The 18099-nt window shown below is 38.3% G+C and overlaps 1 protein-coding gene across 1 annotated transcript in view; it reads left to right on the forward strand.

Annotated features, from left to right (window-relative positions):
• The window catches only part of LEKR1 (leucine, glutamate and lysine rich 1), a 237110-nt gene extending 222324 nt beyond the window's left edge, over positions 1 to 14786 (forward strand). Inside the window, exon 13 of the mRNA XM_047785385.1 lies at positions 12880 to 14786. Coding sequence (XP_047641341.1) covers positions 12880 to 13293 — 414 coding nt within the window. The 3' untranslated portion in view covers positions 13294 to 14786. The remainder of the gene's footprint in view (positions 1 to 12879) is intronic.
• The last annotated feature ends 3313 nt before the right edge of the window (positions 14787 to 18099 follow it).

Consider the following 18099-nt stretch of genomic DNA (forward strand, 5'->3'; position numbering starts at 1 on the left):
GCCTCAGTTCAATGCTGGGTGTTGGTCAGTGTCCTCCTTCAGTTCCTTCCAACACAAACCTCTCCAGAGAAGAGCTTGCACCCCGGCAGTTGGTTTCCCTTAAAGAAAGCAAGTGCGTGAGAACGACAGAGTGCAAGAGAGGGTGCCCAAGAGAAAAGCCACAGTCTTTTTGTCACCTAATCTCAGAAGTGGCATCTCATTGCTTTTGCCACTTTATAGTCATTGCAGAAGAACCAACAAGTCCAGCCCAGACTCAGTGCAAAGGGATTGCATGAGGCTTTGAAAGAATGAGGGCAGAGATAACTAGGGGCCATTTTAGAGGCTGCCAATCTCAGGTCCCCTGGAGGTGATTTTGGCAAGAGAAACTGGGCTAAAAGTGAAGAGCAAATATCTTTTTCACACAAAAGGAGCTACATTTGGAGTTCTTGCTGATTGTTAGTTGTAAAAGGAAGCTACTTAGAGATGAAGTTTGTTTGGTTTTTTTTAGAAAAAGAAAAAATGCAGACTTTTGAAAGTTACAAAACACCGAGTGGTATATAAATGATCATGGATCATTACTGGGGATCATACCCAAAGTAAAGTTATCTAAGGACATCCCTGAGGGCAGATTTTCCATTAGGAGTTAAATAATTACAACTTAACTGTAAATTATTAAGGCTGCTTCTCTGGTTAAGAATGCTAAAGTCCAGAATATTCTTATAAAAATAGGATGTGAGGTAATAAAAGTGATAGGAGTTGTGAGCCAGAGAGAATAGAGGTTGTTAGCATGTAAAGTGAAAAGCACTACTTTTTTGTGATCGTACATTCTGGACACTTGAAATTTCTTAAGTTTGAAAGCACAAAAAAAAAAAAAAAAAGCCTGATTTAAGTGGGGAACAAATTCGCATTAGAAAGAAGATAAATTAATGGTCTAATAAGGAAGCTCATTAAGGGGAGGAAAGCTCTGCTCTCATTCAAGAGGCCAGAGAATAGGTAGAACTTTGTTTTTAATTGCATAAAGAAAGTTCTCAAGGATAGGAGGAAAGCCATAGCCTCTCCAGGGCAAAATAGACATTCCTGCATGGAGCAGGGCTTAGTGGAGAGCTGCCCCCAAAACAAGGGTCAAGAAGGTGAGGCAACAAGAGATGCAGGTCAATAAGAAAAGAGAAACTGGGAAGTAAAACCGTATGGGAAATGTAAATATGAAAGGGGAGCACTTGAAATTCTTTTTAGGGAAAAGACACAGACATAAAAAAAAATGGAACATTAAAAAAAAGAAGGAAGTCAGAAAAATAAGACAATATGTTAGAGAATAGGACATTATCATTTAAAATCAGGTTAAAATTAATGACATGGTTCTTGCTGCCAGTTTTTCTTCCCACTAGTTCCATGTGAGTCCCATCAAGACCACGTGGCTCCACTGTTAGGGGCCTTGTTGTGATCCAGAGGAAGAATGAGGTAAATTTGAAAAAGCAGTTCATGTACAGCAATCAAAGGAAAGCCTGTGCAGAGAGGTCACTATTTTTGTTGTCTTAAAACTATAGATAAAGAAAATATAAGGAGCAGAAGTTTTAAATTCTACCAGTTCTTGTAGCTATCTAATGAAGATGCAAGATATTCAAAAATAGAAGGGAATGGAATGTTCTCAGTTAAACATAGAGAATTGAGTGTATGTGTTTATCTCTGCTTCCCTCCCAAAATACCATTAAACTGACAGCAAATTAATAAAAAGTGAATAAGTCCATAAGAGGAAAAGAACAAGTAAGGAGGTGACACTAGATGAAAAAGATATCAACCAAATTTTGGAAAATGGAAAGTAAGGTATGGATGAGAGGCAATTAGCAGGCTTTAGGATATTGAAACCTAATGCCTATGGGGAATGTGGGAATGGGCAGAATCCTAAAAGGAGCAAACCTAATCCTGTGACTTGTCACTGGAAAGGCGCAGGAACTGAGGACACCAAATACCTCTGAAAGAGGGAGAGAAGAGCAGATCTGAAAACAGGACTGTTTGATGATTATAAAAGGAGCAAATGGATGCTTAGATGCCCTCTCTAACCCCCCAGCAGCTCCCACCCACCATCCTGGCAGGATACTGAAGGTTTACACTCTGGAAAAAGTAAATGCAAGAGGCTTGGGACTTGAGGACACTCTATAGCAGAGTATGGGATGAAGCATAAGCTGGAGTGAAAGTCTGTATATTACAGGCCGAGACCTCCCAGTCCGAGTCACCCACTCACTTCCCAGAACACAGACAACCGGGTTTATATATCAATATCCAGGAAATTGGAAGAGCCCTCTGTGGCCAAATGGGCTGGCTCAAAATAAAAGACCTTCGGCTACTTACAGTTGGGGTCTTCAAATGAAATTTTATGTCCATCGTCCAGTCTACCCACTGAGTCACATACCAGTCAATAAGCCCTTATCTAAGCACACAGAGCTTCCAGTAACATTTTGAAAACTCATTTATTTTTCTTTTTAGGGCTGTACCTGCAGCATATGGAAGTTCCCAGTCTAGGGGTCAAATAGGAGCTGCAGCTGCCAGCCTATGCCACAGCCACAGCAATGCTGGATCCAAGCTATATCTGCAACCTATGGCACAGTTTGAAACAATGCTGGATCTTTAATGCACTGAACAAGGCCAGGGACCAAAACTGCATCCTCATGGATCCTAGTCAGATTCTTGAGCCACTGAGTCACAAAGGGAAGTCCCTTGGAGACTCATTTTTTTAACATGAGAAGCCAAGAATCCCCAGTTATTTGAAGAACACCTCTAATACGAAAGACGGAAGTCAGGATCAAACAAATAAGCAACCAAGAACTTATAGGAAATATACAAAACAACGGGGGAACAAACATGAGCTTCAAAAAAGAGCATAATTAATATTCTTAGAAAAGAGAAGATATTGTATCCATGAAACATGGACAGGAAGCTATAAAAAAGAACAAGAATGAGTATTAAAATATACGAACTGAAATAAAAACTTTAATATTTGGCTTAGATGATAAAGATGAAGTAATCTCCCAAAAAACAGAAGGAAAAGGTGAAGAGATAGAATAAAAGAAAATTAGAGGATAAAGTCAGAATATCCAATACCTCACTAGTAAGAGTTCTAAAAAGAGAGAACAGAGAAAATGGAAGGGATAAAACTATCCAGGGACTAATGCAAGAATTTTTCTAAGTACTGAAGAGCATTTCTGTATTGAAAGGCTGCATCCAGTATGATGGATGGCACCAAGCACACCAAAACACTTCATTGTGAAATTTCATTACCTTAAGGATAAACAGAAGTGCTTAAAAGCATCCAGGAAAAAAAGAGAGAGGGGGTCACTTAAAAAGGATAAGAAATCAAAATGACATCAGAACTCTTTACAATAGCAATAGAAACCAGAAGACAATGGCTTACAAATTCTAAAGGAAAATTATTTCCAACCAAGGATTCCATATCCTGTCAAATAAGCAATTAAGTACAAGTGTCAAATAAGGATATTTCCAGACATTAGTATTCTCAAAAATGATGCTTTGTTTGCAGCTTTTCTCAGGAAGCTGTTGGAAGATGTATGACACCACAATGAGGGGGTAAACTGAGAGAGGAAAGACAGGAATCAGGAAATAAAGATTCTGACCCAGGAGAGAGATGGAGGAGATCCCCAGGGTAATGGGAAGAAACCTAAGGATTACAGCAGTGCAACAGATTTAGAGAACCAGGCTGGGTTCAGCAGAAGAATGGTTTTTGAAAGTTTGTCTCTGAGAAAAAAAAAAAAAAGCAGGCAGATTACATGGAGTGCTTGAACATGTTGAGAGGATATTTACACTTCTGTGAGTGGGTTTGGTAAAAAATTAGTTATCAACATCTAGAAAACTAAGCAGATAAATAATGGGATAATAGGAGTTTTCTGGAGGCCTAGTAGTGAAGGATCCACTTCTGTGGCTTAGATTGCTGCTATGGCACAAGTTCGATCTCTGGCCTGAGAACTTCTGCATGCCATGGGTGCAGCAAAAAAAAACTTAAAAAAATAATAATGGATAATAATAAACTCCAGAAGGAAATTGTGCAAGAAAGGAAATGTAATCATAGTATATACTGCATGGCTAACATGTGCATAATATTTATATACTCTAATCTTATAAAGTAGAATACAGATTTGACTAAAAAATTGTGATAGAAATTGGGAAGATTTTCCAATAAAATTGTGATAAAAATTTCTCCAGAGGAGCAGAAACATCTCCTAATGAGAAGAGAAACAATTGTTAAGAGTTGGAGCAGGAAGCTAAATCCTCATCCTTCATTCTGTGAAATGGCAGATAACAATTTCAAAAATGAAACCATGACATAGCTGTGTAATGATATTATTTAGAAATATGGAGATAAATGTCACAAGATAAGCATGAAAAAATCTGAAAATGGTTGTTCCTAGGAGGCAGAACTTGAAAGTGTGGAGTGCTTGTTCTTATTATAATTTTATAGTAGTATTTTAATTTTTAGCCATGTGTAATGTATTACTTTAATTTTACATATGTATCATTTTTCTTATTCTTTTCCATTATGGTTTATCACAAGATATTGAATATAGTTCCCTATGCTATCCATAGGACCTTGTTGTTTATCCATCCTGTATGTAACAGTTTGCCTCTGCTAATCCCAAACTCCCAATCCTTTCCTCCCCATCCCCCTCTCCCTTTGGTAACCACAAGTCTGTTCTCTATGTCTGTGAGTCTGTCTCTGTTTTGCAGATACATTCATTTGTGTCATATTTTAGATTCCACATATAAATGATATCATATGACTTTCTCTTTCTGACTTACTTTGCTTAGTATGATAATCTCTAGGACCATCATATCCATGCAAATGGCATTATTTAATTCTTTTTAATGGCTAAGTATATTACTTTAACTTTTAAAAACAATTTCAAATAATGGAAAGAGTAAATTATAAAGAGGAACTGATATGGTGGTAGAGGAAAGGATAAAGGACAAGGTTGTAGAAGAAAAACAAGAAAAGTTATAAATAAAGCAAACAACAGAGTATGAACCTTAATGAGATATTTTTTAAGATTACAATAAATTAAAAAATTAAGACAGGAATTCCCATTGCAGCTCAGCGGGTTAAGAACCTAACTAGTATCCATGAAGATACAGGTTCAGTCCCTGGCCTCGCTCAGTGGGTTAAGGATCCAGCATTGCCACGAGCTGGATGCAGCTCAGATCTGGTGTTGCTGTGACTGTGATGTAGGCCAATTCAACCCCTAGCCTGAGAACTTCCATATGCCACAAGTGCGGTTGTTAAAAAAAAAAAAAAAAATTAAGGGAAAACAAATTCTAGCTTAAACTTTAGTAACAGGTACCTGACAAACTTGAATTTATTTTTCAAGCCTAAACAAAAGGAGAGCTCCTCCATGAAACTACCAAATCCCAGAGACATGCTTAGGTATACATTTATGTGCCTAATGCAGTTGTTTATGCATTTAACGTGTGAATAGTTTTGTTTGTTTGTTTGTTTGGCCATGCCCATGGCATGCAGAAGTTCCTGTGCCTGGGATCAAACCCAAGCCACAGCAGTGACAATGCAGGATCCTTAGCCCACTGAGCTATCGGGCAACTCCAATAGTTGGTTTTTAATAGATGCTAAGAAGAAATATTAATTCAGGTAAAGGGATACCTTCTGATGGAAAGGTGCCATATTAGATGGGGTGGTCAGAGGACACTCAGAGGAGGTAATATTCAAACAGACCTGAAAGGAAGAAAAGAGAGTACAGGAAGTGTAAAAGCCCTGTTGCAAAGAACATCCTGAAAACCTTTGAGAAACCATAAGAAAGTCAACAAGTTGCTGGAGCTTACAGATCAAGGAGGAAGAGGTAGGAAGCAAGGTTGGAAGGGCCAATTCATGTGGAATCTTTGTAGACAGCAAGGACTTTGGATTGTTTAAGTGTGATGGGAAGCTGCCTGGGAATTTTGAACAAGGGAGTGATATGATCTGACTTATTTTTAGAGGATAACCTTGACCGCTATATGGAAAATAGATTGAAGTTGGGGGTGGGGTGCAAAAATGAAAGCAGAGACCTATTACAAGGCCCTTGAAAAGGTTTAGAAAAGCACTGATGGTCATCATGGTAAAGGAGGTGACAAATGGCCAGATTAGGGATATGTTTTCAAGGTGGAGGTGACAGAAATTGTTGATGGACTGGATGATGTGAAAGAGTAAAAGTGTCAAGGATAAACTCCAAAGTTTGGGATCTCAACAACTGAGTGAGTGAAAGTAACATTTACTGAGATGGGAAACACTAGGAAAGGAAGACAATTGGGGAGGGATATCAAGAATTTGATCTGGGACATGTTATATTAATATTTCTGTTAGATATCCAAAAGGAGGTGTTGAACGGGCAGGATGTTCAGGGGAAGGCTGACTGGAGAAACTGATTTGGAGACATCCATGTGTAGCTAATACTAAAACCTTGGGACTGAATGAGATCACCCAGGGCATCAGGTAACAGAAAAGAAGACTGAGAACGCTCCAACTTTCAGCGGCTGGAAGGAAGAGGAGAACCTCACAATGACAGGGAACGTCTAGTGAGGTAGGAGGGAATTAGCAAGGACTCTTAAGGAAAGAAAGTGTCTAAAGAAGGGAGCATGCAACTTAGGCTCACAATCTCCTGTACAAAAACTATGGTTTCAGATAGATTTTAGAATTCAAATTATTTTGAATCTTAGAAAGTTGGTAAAATGCATATCCCTTGGAGATCCAGGGCAGCCCCACCTGTTCAGTAGCATTAACATTTCTCCAGTGACACACAGGAATGGCCTCACCGAATGAAATAAGTTTATCAGTCCAATCAGATTTTGCTTCTAAATGTTATGAATTACATACATTTTTCTTTTCTGAGCTTTTTGGATGTCAAAATTATGGCTAATGGATTGTAGACGTATATTTGCTCTCTTTCTTTATAACAGTAATTTTCATTGCTTTTGTTGCTTCACATGACCATCTCTTGGCATCATGGATCTGTTTTTGCTTAAAAAACAAAAAAGGAGAGTATATGTATTTCTCTATAGGATCACAGACATAAAGAAATGACAGGAAAAAGTGAAGGAAGGGAGTTCCCGTCGTGGCGCAGTGGTTAACAAATCTGACTAGGAACCATGAGGTTGCGGGTTCGATCCCTGGACTTGCTCAGTGGGTTAAGGATCCGGCGTTGCTGTGAGCTGTGGTGTAGGTTGCAGATGAGGCTCGGATCCCACATTGCTGTGGCTCTGGCATAGGCCAGTGGCTACGGCTCCCATTCAACCCCTACCCTGGGAACCTCCATATGCCGCAGGAGTGGCCCAAGAAATAGCAAAAAGACAAAAAAAAAAAGAAGGAAGAATTCTTCCCAAACTATTTAGAGTGGTTACCACTGAGGGATAGGAAGAAAAAGGCAGGGGTTCCACTTCTTATAGCTTTTTTAAAATTTGGGGAATTGTGATTGAGTTTTACATTTTTTGGCATTTTTAATAGTTTCCAAATGTAAATTTTATTTTTTTAAAAAAGAAAACCTATTTATTTAGGAAAGTTTAATAATAAATCTGGCAATTATGGATTTATATAAACTCTCAGATTAAATTTTAGGAATACATACATTTGCAAATACAAATAGCTTTCCTGCAAGAGAGAATTACCCAGTTTCAGGATATGCATTTACTGTATTTGTATGTTTATTTAATATGGAGAAAATGGCACACATTTCTCTGGTAGCTCCATTTATGAGAAACCAAAGTTAATAAATTAAAAAATGAGTAGTTCTCAGGAGTTCTCATTGTGTCTCAGCAGGAACAAATCCAACTAGTATCCATGAGGACGAAGGTTCAATCCCTAGTCTCATTCAGTGGGTTAAGGATCCAGTGTTGCCTTGAGCTGTGGTGTAGGTCACAGACATGACTCCGATCTTGTGATGCTGTGGCATAGGCACTGCCGCTCAGATTCAACTTCCTAGCCTGGGAACTTGCAAATGCCCAGGGTTCAGCCCAAAAAAAAGAAAAAGAGGAGTTCTCAGTTTGAGCCTAAACAAAGAGAACATCCAAGTCTCTTCCAAAGAGAAAAGGGTTAAATGAAGGTTCTCTAACCTCTAGCTCCACAGGGAACAGGGGAGGATGGAGTGGAGGGAGAGGAGCGGCTATTCCTAGGGTTGGTTGTCAGGGGGAGGAAGCTCACTCTGTAGGCCTCTAGCGGTGGAGAGGGAGACCCAGGCATGACTGTCACTCACATGTTAGAGAATCAGCCCTGATAAGAGTATGGATACCAGAAATTTGATAGAATGAGGAAAAAAAAATTAGAAATTGGTTTTGTTTTATTTAATTAACACCAAGTCTTGGCTAAAGTTAGCTTACTGACTTAGAAAGTAAATCCTGGGCACTGTCTTCATAGGCTCTTCCTCTCCATTCTGAAAACCTGTTCTTGAAGCCTGTTAGCCCAAGGGATGATTGCCTTCCATCTACTTTTGATTTGTCTGCATAGTTATTTCACAGTGTCCATTATATGTGCAAGCATAGAAATACAGTTTTAAGAACAACGTGCCTGACACCCATTTTACTTCTTTCCTGGAAATTTATTCAGATTCTTCTTCCTGCCTCACCAAAGGGCCATTTCAACTGTTTTCCTGCAGTGTTTTGGGCTGATCCGATTAGTTGAACAGAAGCCTTAAATGGAAGTTTGGGCATGCCCTTTGCTAACTCCTACTCATCTTTCTGGTTTCCACACCTTTTCCACAAAGTTTCTTTTCACCTCAGCTCCCCACCCACTTGCCCAGCCACCCACTCATCCTGGATTAGATCTGGTTTGGGTTGGTGGAAACTGTAATCTGATCATTCCATGACTGGTTCGACCTCACTGGGTATAAAGCATGAACAAAGACACCCACCTGTGCTGCCTCTTCCCTGAAGACTTGCTTTCCTGGCATGTTCCCCCCAAATTATGTCAAATACAGCTGACTGCCATCACAAATGGAATTCTCACCTTCAGAATGATCAAGTTACCGAGCAAAACATTTTCTTGCTTCTTCCACTGTATTTGGAATTGAACGCAATCCAGTTGTCTCTAAGCATAAAAATGAAAACAAACATAAAAATAAACTACTCTTACATTGCAGGGTGAAGGAAATTGGCCATTTTTTAATATTGGAAATTTCAAACAGATGGTGAGCTAAGTTATATTTTCATTTTGACATTTACTTGCCCAGTGGGAGTGCAATTAAGCCATATTTTATGTCCATTCAAAGTGGCCTTCATCTGAAAATGTTGTAGACATAACTATAGATAAAGCTTTCCACCAATCAGCAGAGGTTAACAACCCAGTAATGCTAGCTCGGCCTCTCCTAGACCACCCTAACCAAGGGGCACTCAGGATAGAAACCTCCCCCATGAAAACTTTGGCCTCCTGTCCTCCCCTGCCTCCCATCTCACCCCACTCAGGGCTACTTTCCACAGAGCTGGTAAAGGGATCTTCCTTTATTGCAGACATGACCATGCCAGTCTCCTGCGTGAAATGAACCTTTCAGTGATTCCATATTGCCCTCAGTATTAAGTTAAAACTCTAAAGGTAGCATGCTATCTAAGTCATCCTTGATCTGACCCTGCTTACTCCTCCCATTCTGTGCTCTGCCCTTGAGTCATAGGAAGCCACATGTCATCCCAAGATGTGACTCTACCTCTCTCAATGCCAGGCGTTTGCACTCACTGCCCACTCTGCCTGGAAAAACCCATAGCCTTGATTCACCTGACTCATGCCTCCCTTTCCATTTTGACTTACAGTTTGGTTGCAATCCAGTGATAACGCTATTTTACCGTGCTAAAATATGGCAAAAGAGACGTTTACTTAAAACATTGAGGATGCTATGGCTTCACTGATTATTCTCTTTTTTGCCCATGATTTTCAATCTTGCCAAACATATTCCATCATACACATTTTTCTGTTGTTCAACAAAACATATTAAAGTACTGTAGCAACACAACTTTCCAAAAAGATAACCCCCAAAGACAAGCATTTTGCCTAAATTGCTGAAAACAATCTAACCCCAAGTAAATGATTCTTTTCCACATATGATGGAATTTTCCACGAACATGTCTAACTCTGGCCACATCCACGTGTGCTCTTCTCATGCTCTGTCACATACACTCCACCTCTGAAATAGCAAACCCCTAAACTAGATATGTTCTAGTTCCATTTTTTTACTCTATGATTTAATAAATTTTAACATCTGAACTGCATATAGTACAAAACTGAATTATAATTCAAATTTTAAAGGAGGTGGTAATGGTGGCAAATGATATACAGACATCGTGGGATTCATCTGAGATTTCATAGTGTTCATGACAGACAAAAATAGAAGTCCTATCTTTGGATCCCATTTTTAGTTTATAAGTTCTCCTGGCTTGTGAAATAACAGAAGAGAATTTGTCCTTTGTTCTGGAAGTTAATGGCCTTGAAGAAGGATGAGTTCCAGAGTGGTGGGCCCCAGACCAAGATGGTCAGAAGCCCTTCCAAAATTCAGTCTGGAGTTGGCGGGGTTCTTTGCTCCCACTGTACTTGTTATGGGGACATCTTTGGGTTCACTCCACCTTTTCATTTCCTCCTTAGTGGAGTATCATTTGCCTGAAATAGCTTTTAAGTGACTTGCTTTATGGATGTTTTCCATAAGCACTACTCCTTTCCTTTGAGACTTGAATTTAATTTTAGTAAATGGATTGAATTTTATTTTTCTTCTAATGAGAGCCCTTGTCATCACATCACCCATCACTTTATCTTTCCATATTGGTGCACCTATTATTCATGTCACCCACTTATTGGCCTCATTGTTAACTGCTATAATTTTTTTTTAGTTTATATATTCAAATAAAATTAACTTTCCCACAGCTTTCTTAATCAAGAGAATTTTTATACTAATTTATTGAAAGCTTCTTAAATCTGATCACTTCAGTATATTTTGTCTGCTTACTCTACTAGACAGGGAACAAAATACATTGACGGTTTTTCCTTTGAAAGGAAGGTTTAGGTTAGGTTTTAAAAAGTTGGGCAAAACAAGATGTGATGTCTTACTGCTTTTTATTGCTTCAATGTTCTGGAACAAAATGATTCCTGTATGTTTGCTATAATTAATTAGACCATTAATTTAGGCATAGGCATCTGGAGCCTGGGGGAGGCAGGGGCCCTATCACCTCAAAGCTGGGTTACTCTTAGCAAGTTAGATAACCAGCCTGATCTTCAGTGTCTGTCTGTGTCAAATATAGTGGTTGGGAGCAGGAAAGGAGATGACACCTAATGAAGCACTTTATTAATCTCTCTTGCTCTCCCTCTCCTGCCTTTTCAACAAGTATTTTGGGAAGAATTAAAGAGAACCAGATGATAAAGCCACAAACACCATCCTTAGTCTCCTGTTGCTCCAAAAAAAAAAAAATCACCTGGAAGCACATAATTAACCCCCATCATTTTTTAAAACTATGTGGACGTATGGATCATATGTGTAACTGATGAAGCTTTGTTTGTCCCAGACATACCAGTGATTTTATAGAATATTAGTGGACAACTGTTACTCTGGAATTGCTCCATATTCTTCAATTTTGATTTCCAAATTTGGAATTGAATGGAGGTCTGACTATAATTGCAAAAAACTCAAATACAGGAAGATGCTACTTTCCCTGATGCTTTGTTATTTAGTTCCACTGACATCAGATTAATCAGTAAGCCCTTAGGAGGACACTCTCCACTGAGGGTCAGACTTGGGAATGCCTTGGCTTCTTTTATAAACAGGCTAACCTAATGAAAGTTCATTTTCTAATTGAAGAATCCTGTAGCACAATCACTTTATGGTTACTTTTTTGGATACCATTTTCAATTGTTTACTTTTCAGTCTCTTTTTTGACATCACATGAACATGAACGTCAGGACACTAGGGAGATCCAAGACCTAATTCTTACCATGGGGCTTGAAGTAATTTTGATGAACTCCATATATGAAATATGGCTATCACTCTTCAACTAGAAATATAGGGTCTCATCAGTTGAAGGAGTCATAATGATCTGTAGTCCAGTCACACATTTGAAGCTTAAATTTGCTCCAGTACTTTCCAGTCAAGTGAGAGTCAACCCTTCAGAGTATCCTTGGACAGCCGGGCTATTAAAAAATTCTTAATTCCTCCAACTGCCACCCTTGGCTCCAACTTCTGTTGGGGACATAAAAAGCAGCTCTGCTCAAACTTACGATGCTGCAAACTTCTTGAGGGTAGAAACAATATCCACTACAGCTTCTAGTAATTTGATACATGATTTGCTGAATGGAGTTCAAAGCAGATGTTCTTTATTTTGATATATATCTTATAGAAGAGCAGATAATCAGTATATTTAAGTTCTACTGAGAAAGCATCATATAAAATAACTGATTTTATTATATAAATGCTAGAGCTGGTATATTTTATTCTTTCAATTTTCTAATTTGAGCAATTTTTATCTGTTTTATATATTGCAATTTCCCTTCAATATAAAATCACATACTTAATGACATTACAGTTATTAACAACTAGATGTCACATGTGCAGGACAGACTGTTTCAGATACAAAGCATAGAGAAGTTCAAACACCACTGAAGTAGGCATTAGACTTTCTGGGTCCAGCACCCCCCGCCCCATCTGAGTGACCCTGGCTTTTGGTTCCTCTTCTGCAAACTAGGAGGGCTGAACCAAATGTTCTCTTAAAGTTCTTTCCAGATTCACAAATGATTTGCATTTTTGACTTGTCTCTGTGGTAGAATGTCCACAAACACAGTCAAGGAACACAGACGTCCAAATCAGTTCTCAGTGTATATTGCCAATAACCACCCCTATGTACACTGTTTAAAGTTAGGGCTGACTTTTTTTTTTTTCCTTTTTCTCATTTCAGAACACTTTTCTTCAGGAAACAGTGCGTAGAGAGTGTGAAGAACGCTTTGAACTGACGGAAGCTTTGAGTCAAGCCAGAGAACAGCTCCTGGAGCTCAAGAAGCTGGGCACACGGTTACCGCTGTCAACGTGCTCCCTCAGCCAGGGCAGCCTAACCTCCTCTGCTGTGGCCAGCAGCAGTCAGGGAGAGAGAAGGCCTGCAAGACTGAACTCAGAAAAGGGAATCAAAATCCCCAGCCTGCACGCAGTGTCAAAACCCACCGCTTCCCCAGCCTCAGCTCAGCCCATCAGGGTCAGCAGCTCAGGTCTACCCACACTCCCCCAGCCACACCCTCCCCGGGGTGGACCATCTTCAATTAGCGAGACCAGGCAGAGACTGGCTGCCATCCTGCAGAGGAGACTGAGTCAGCAGTGACAGATCCAAAGTGAGGAGCAGGCTGCCTGTCTTTCCCAGAGTGCCAGAGACACACTGTAACTAAGGGTGCCAGAGATCAAATTATTATCCAGATTAAGGATGCATATTTACAAATATTTTTAACAAAACAATTGGAAAAGCTAGAAAATTGTGAAGCAACATTTTCCAAGAGGGCTGTGAAACTGCAACACATGATGAAACTGTTGGTATTCCAGAGGGCCCATTTCTATATTTATGGATTGTGTGTTTAGGTGTACTCTATGAATATGCCCTTTTAGAGATGATAGGGAAAGAAATTTCACCCATAGCATCTTTTTTTATTTTTTGCACCATTACAAGCACATATATTTACAACAACAACAACCAAAAATAGACCATATTGGTTTTGTTGATGTTTGTTCATTTGTTTGTTGAGCTGAATAGGTTAAATAGATGTAATTAGTATTCCAAATAGAAAGCGAAAGTATTTTAGTCCCTAATTTGATAATTTTCAGAATGCTTATTAGTTCAAATATTCACAGAGTTCATCATTATCATCAAAAGTTTATCTTTTTCACCTCACAATCTAATTGGTTAATCTAATTTCTTTTTAAGCTAGGTCAGAAGTAATGATAGGTTACCCTCAGAAAGACAGTCCAGGGACCCTCTAGAAAAAGGGACAGCAACTCCAATTCAAGGTAAAGGTGATTTATTCCTCAAACTATAGAGACTATTTTAGAAAACAAAGAGCTTAGCCATGAAAATATTACTTGGTAGAAATTTTTTTGAATGCTTTTTGATACTCCAGGTCAGGTTTTGGTTTGAACTGGTATTCTGGAGCCATTTTGTAGAGGACTAATTCAAGACAGTTTAGTAGAGGCACATAGTGCTAATTTGGTATTCAAATTTTATTACCTCTGAAAATGCACATCTGGTTAACATATTTTCTATTTTCAGAGTGAAAAATTAAAACCAGAAACCAGGCCAGCTCTTTTATTTAAAGCTTTGGGCTCTTCCTGTTTCTTAAAACACCACTCTTTACCTTACGCTAGTGATTGTCTATCCTTTCCTCCATCTAATAGAAGTGTTATTTTTCTTCCATGACTGACTTTATTCAAATCCTTCACTGGCTGCATCATGGACATCCAGGCTTCTTACTCCGGATTAGAATAATACTAACACATGTGAAATACGGCACATAAAATTCTCTGCTATTTGGCTGCCATTTTGATGAGAAAATCTAAAGGTACTTGGAATCCCTCCCATGTGCAAAGGAAGTAAAGTTACTAAACAAAATCAAGTTTATCTCCAATCTTTCAAAAGACTGATCTAATCTACCAATAGGGTGGTTTTAACCCCCCAAAATTCAGCTAATTTCCCTAACCAGTTTAAGTGTGCATATCTTGTGGAAAGGCTTAGAATGCTTACTTTTGTTTTACAGAGATTGGCGGATCTTATAATGGCATTTGACAAGAGAACATAAAGTCATATAATGGTGGTGCTAGAGTGGACTTTAGAGGTACCCCAACAATCTATTTCTTTTCTTTTTTTTTTTTTTTGCCATTTTATTTGTGTCTTATTGACGCCTGGATGCCCAGGACCTGAGCAGACGCTCCCACAGGGTACAGTCACTCCTTCCACAACTGCTGATTGGCTTTCAGGTTCCCTTCCTACTTGTTGAACTGTCCGTGCAAGGCCTACGTTTTCTTGGACCACAGCCCCAGGGGCTTGTACTTCTTGCTGTTGTAGGATGTTCTGAGGTTCTTTCTGAGTCAGGTTAATGACGGTGAGAACGTGGGTGATGGATTTGCTAACCACTCCGACCTTGGAGAGTTTGGAAGCTGAGCTGCCTGTCACTTTAGCACACGCAGCTGAGACAGCGCCACCTTCAGGTCCTCCCATTGTTTCAGCAGCTCGTCCTTCTTGCTGCCAAGGTCTCCACCTCCGTTCTTAGCAATGGCTGTACAAGCTGCGGCCTCCTCCTCCTTGGAGGGAAAGTGCAACAGTCTTTTTACAAATAAGGAATAGATGACCAAAGAGGTCTGACTTTGCTAAGGTGGTACACCTAGTAGTGACCGAGCTAGGACCAGAACCACTGTTACCTGACCACTGTTACTCTTTCCACCTCACTTTTTCACTCACCAGAGCCCCAAACCTCCATCATGACTTTGTCAGAAGCACCTACAGTAATATTTTCTCTAAAAAATGGGCTCAATTTTTAAACTTTATATAAAAAGGAAACTTGACCTAAGGAAGTATAGTTATAAAGTGATGGGTTTAATATTCTGTTTTCATATATCTATTAAAATACAAAATATTGTTGGTATAGCCCCTAAAATCATCTTGTATAATGCCAGCAGTACTCATGACACTCTGGAGACCCTGTCACTAGACCTCGATGTTTTTCGATCCGGTGTTTGCATGTTCAGATGACAAATGCACATGACATAAGATGGATAGCAAAAGCTTTAGTAAAAGCCTAAGAGAATGTTGGGGCAGCAGATGCTACAACATCATATACATGCCTTAACACAATCCTGCAATTTCATCTATCTCTTCAGGAGCTGTGGATATACATTTTTGTCTAAATTATTAATATATTTAAATTTTTAAAGAAAGTCACCCATAACCTTTTCTAAGGTGATGTGAAAGCCATCAGTGCAAAACCTGGTTTCTCGGTAAACCCTTGCTTAAAATGAGTAATTCTATAAATTATCACTCTAAGAATAGAATCATGATCTACAGTGAGACTGTGTTGTATTCCACAAGTATGTCGGAGAGATATTTCCATGGATAAACAGAGAATCAATATTTACATTTAGCTCAGCCTAGAGCACTTGAAGCAGTCTAAGCTGTGTGCTTATATCTTTTGAAGAAAGACACTTGAAGAAAAGAGAATAGAATTAAAGTAGGTAACCTGAGGGTTAAGAATGCATTCAAACTTTCCTTGGTTTTCCCACTGATAAACGAACTCCTGGCATGAAACAGTATCAGGAATTTTAAGAAAGTAGTGAATATTATGGCAAAATAGGATTTGCAAAGACATGTAATGGATATTAAATCTAATGGTTTTAATTTTTCTTTAGACATATGTTTTCCATGACCTCAGTGGAAGGATTTATAAGTGTCAAAATAAAAGAATATTGGAGAAATAATCCCTAAAAAAATATAAACCTATTTTTTTCTTAAACTTGGATTGGTAGACAAAGATGGGAGAATTCTTCTATAGTTAACAGATTTTTAAACCAATTTTTTTAGAGTTTATTGAATTAAATTACTACATAGTGAGACAGAGCTACTTAAAGGTTATATTTTCTGGAATAGAATCGACTGGAAGAGACATTAATATTGAAAATTATGTAAGACAGATCTTTTAATATTCTATTAGTCTAAAAATTTTTGTAATACAAATTATAGTTAATTTCTCTTTGATTTTACAATAAGTTTTCTCAAGCTTTATCTTTTAAAGTTCTTAACAGTTATTACAATATTGCACTAGTAGACCAACCTAGTATCCTAAAAGAATTAACACACTGCAGCTAAAAATTCCTAACCATCATGTTGAATGTTATGAAGCATAGGAAATCAATTTGGTATGTGTCCAAAGTTCACAAATCCTATACTAATTAAGAATTTTTTATTTTCATGTTTTAATAAAACAATTAATATACACTGTACTTTGCACAGGACACCTTTATTGGTCCCCAAACCATGGTAGACAATAATGGGATTATTCCTAAGGTGGTGTCTATGATATCTTTGGGAAGAAATTCTACTTTTCCTTTTGAAAGTAGTAACCCTTTGTAGTAATTGTGAAGCTAATGTAATTGTGTTGCATCTTTAGAATCTGAAATATAAGTTATATCAACTTTTTATGTTATGAATTAACAAATAAAATGTTTTCATAATACAGTAGTTAAATCTGAAACACACTTATCCTGTGACAGTGTTTACCATGATCCAGAAAGTCAAACGTTTTTCTCTCTTTTCTAGTGTTTACATAGTATAGTGCTTTATATCCATCAAGTGAGTAAAAAATGTACTAAAAGTCCCTTACCCACCAAATATATAGATAAGAGAATACTAGGCCACTAAATAATTTGCCCAAAATAAACACTAGATAAGACTAATGAATAATTTTAAATTTCTGCAGTGTCTGAGCATCTTGACCTGTAGATTAATACTTAAGCTATATTATATATTCACTCACTTCTTCAACAGATATGGAGAATTTAAAAGGCACTTATAGACTACAAAGATAATTAAGATGTATTTACAGATGTCCAAGAATTTTGTAATAGAGAGCAGCAAGAAAGCATATGCAAAAGTTATAGAGCAGCAGGTGTTGAGAAGAGAACCAAAGCAAAGTGTAACTGGAGTTCCCTTGTGACTCAGAGGGTTGAGGATCTAGCATTGTCTCTGTGGTGGTTCAGGTCACTGATGTGGCTTGGTTTCAATCCCTGGCCTGGAAATTTACACAGGCCTTGGGCACAGCCAAAAAAAAAAAAAAAAAAAAAGAATTGAAATTACCATTGATCTTGAAGAATGGATTAAGGTTTTATAGACGAAGGTATACCAGGTAGAGGAAATGAATAAACAAAGTCATAGATTTGTAGGAAATACTTGGTGAAGGGAAACAGTGGGAACCTGAAAAAGACAGGTTGACCCCAGAACATGAAGGTGTTGAATAAAAACCCATAACAGGATTTTGACTAGAAGTAGCATGTATTTTATTGAAATTTGGGAACATTGCTCTGGAAGGGCTGTATTGGAATAATTATAGAGCAGAAAGGCTGAAGGTGGAACACCAGTTGGTACATTAGTAAA

The sequence above is a fragment of the Phacochoerus africanus genome, chromosome 1, assembly GCF_016906955.1.
Source record: "Phacochoerus africanus isolate WHEZ1 chromosome 1, ROS_Pafr_v1, whole genome shotgun sequence".
NCBI lineage: Eukaryota > Metazoa > Chordata > Mammalia > Artiodactyla > Suidae > Phacochoerus > Phacochoerus africanus.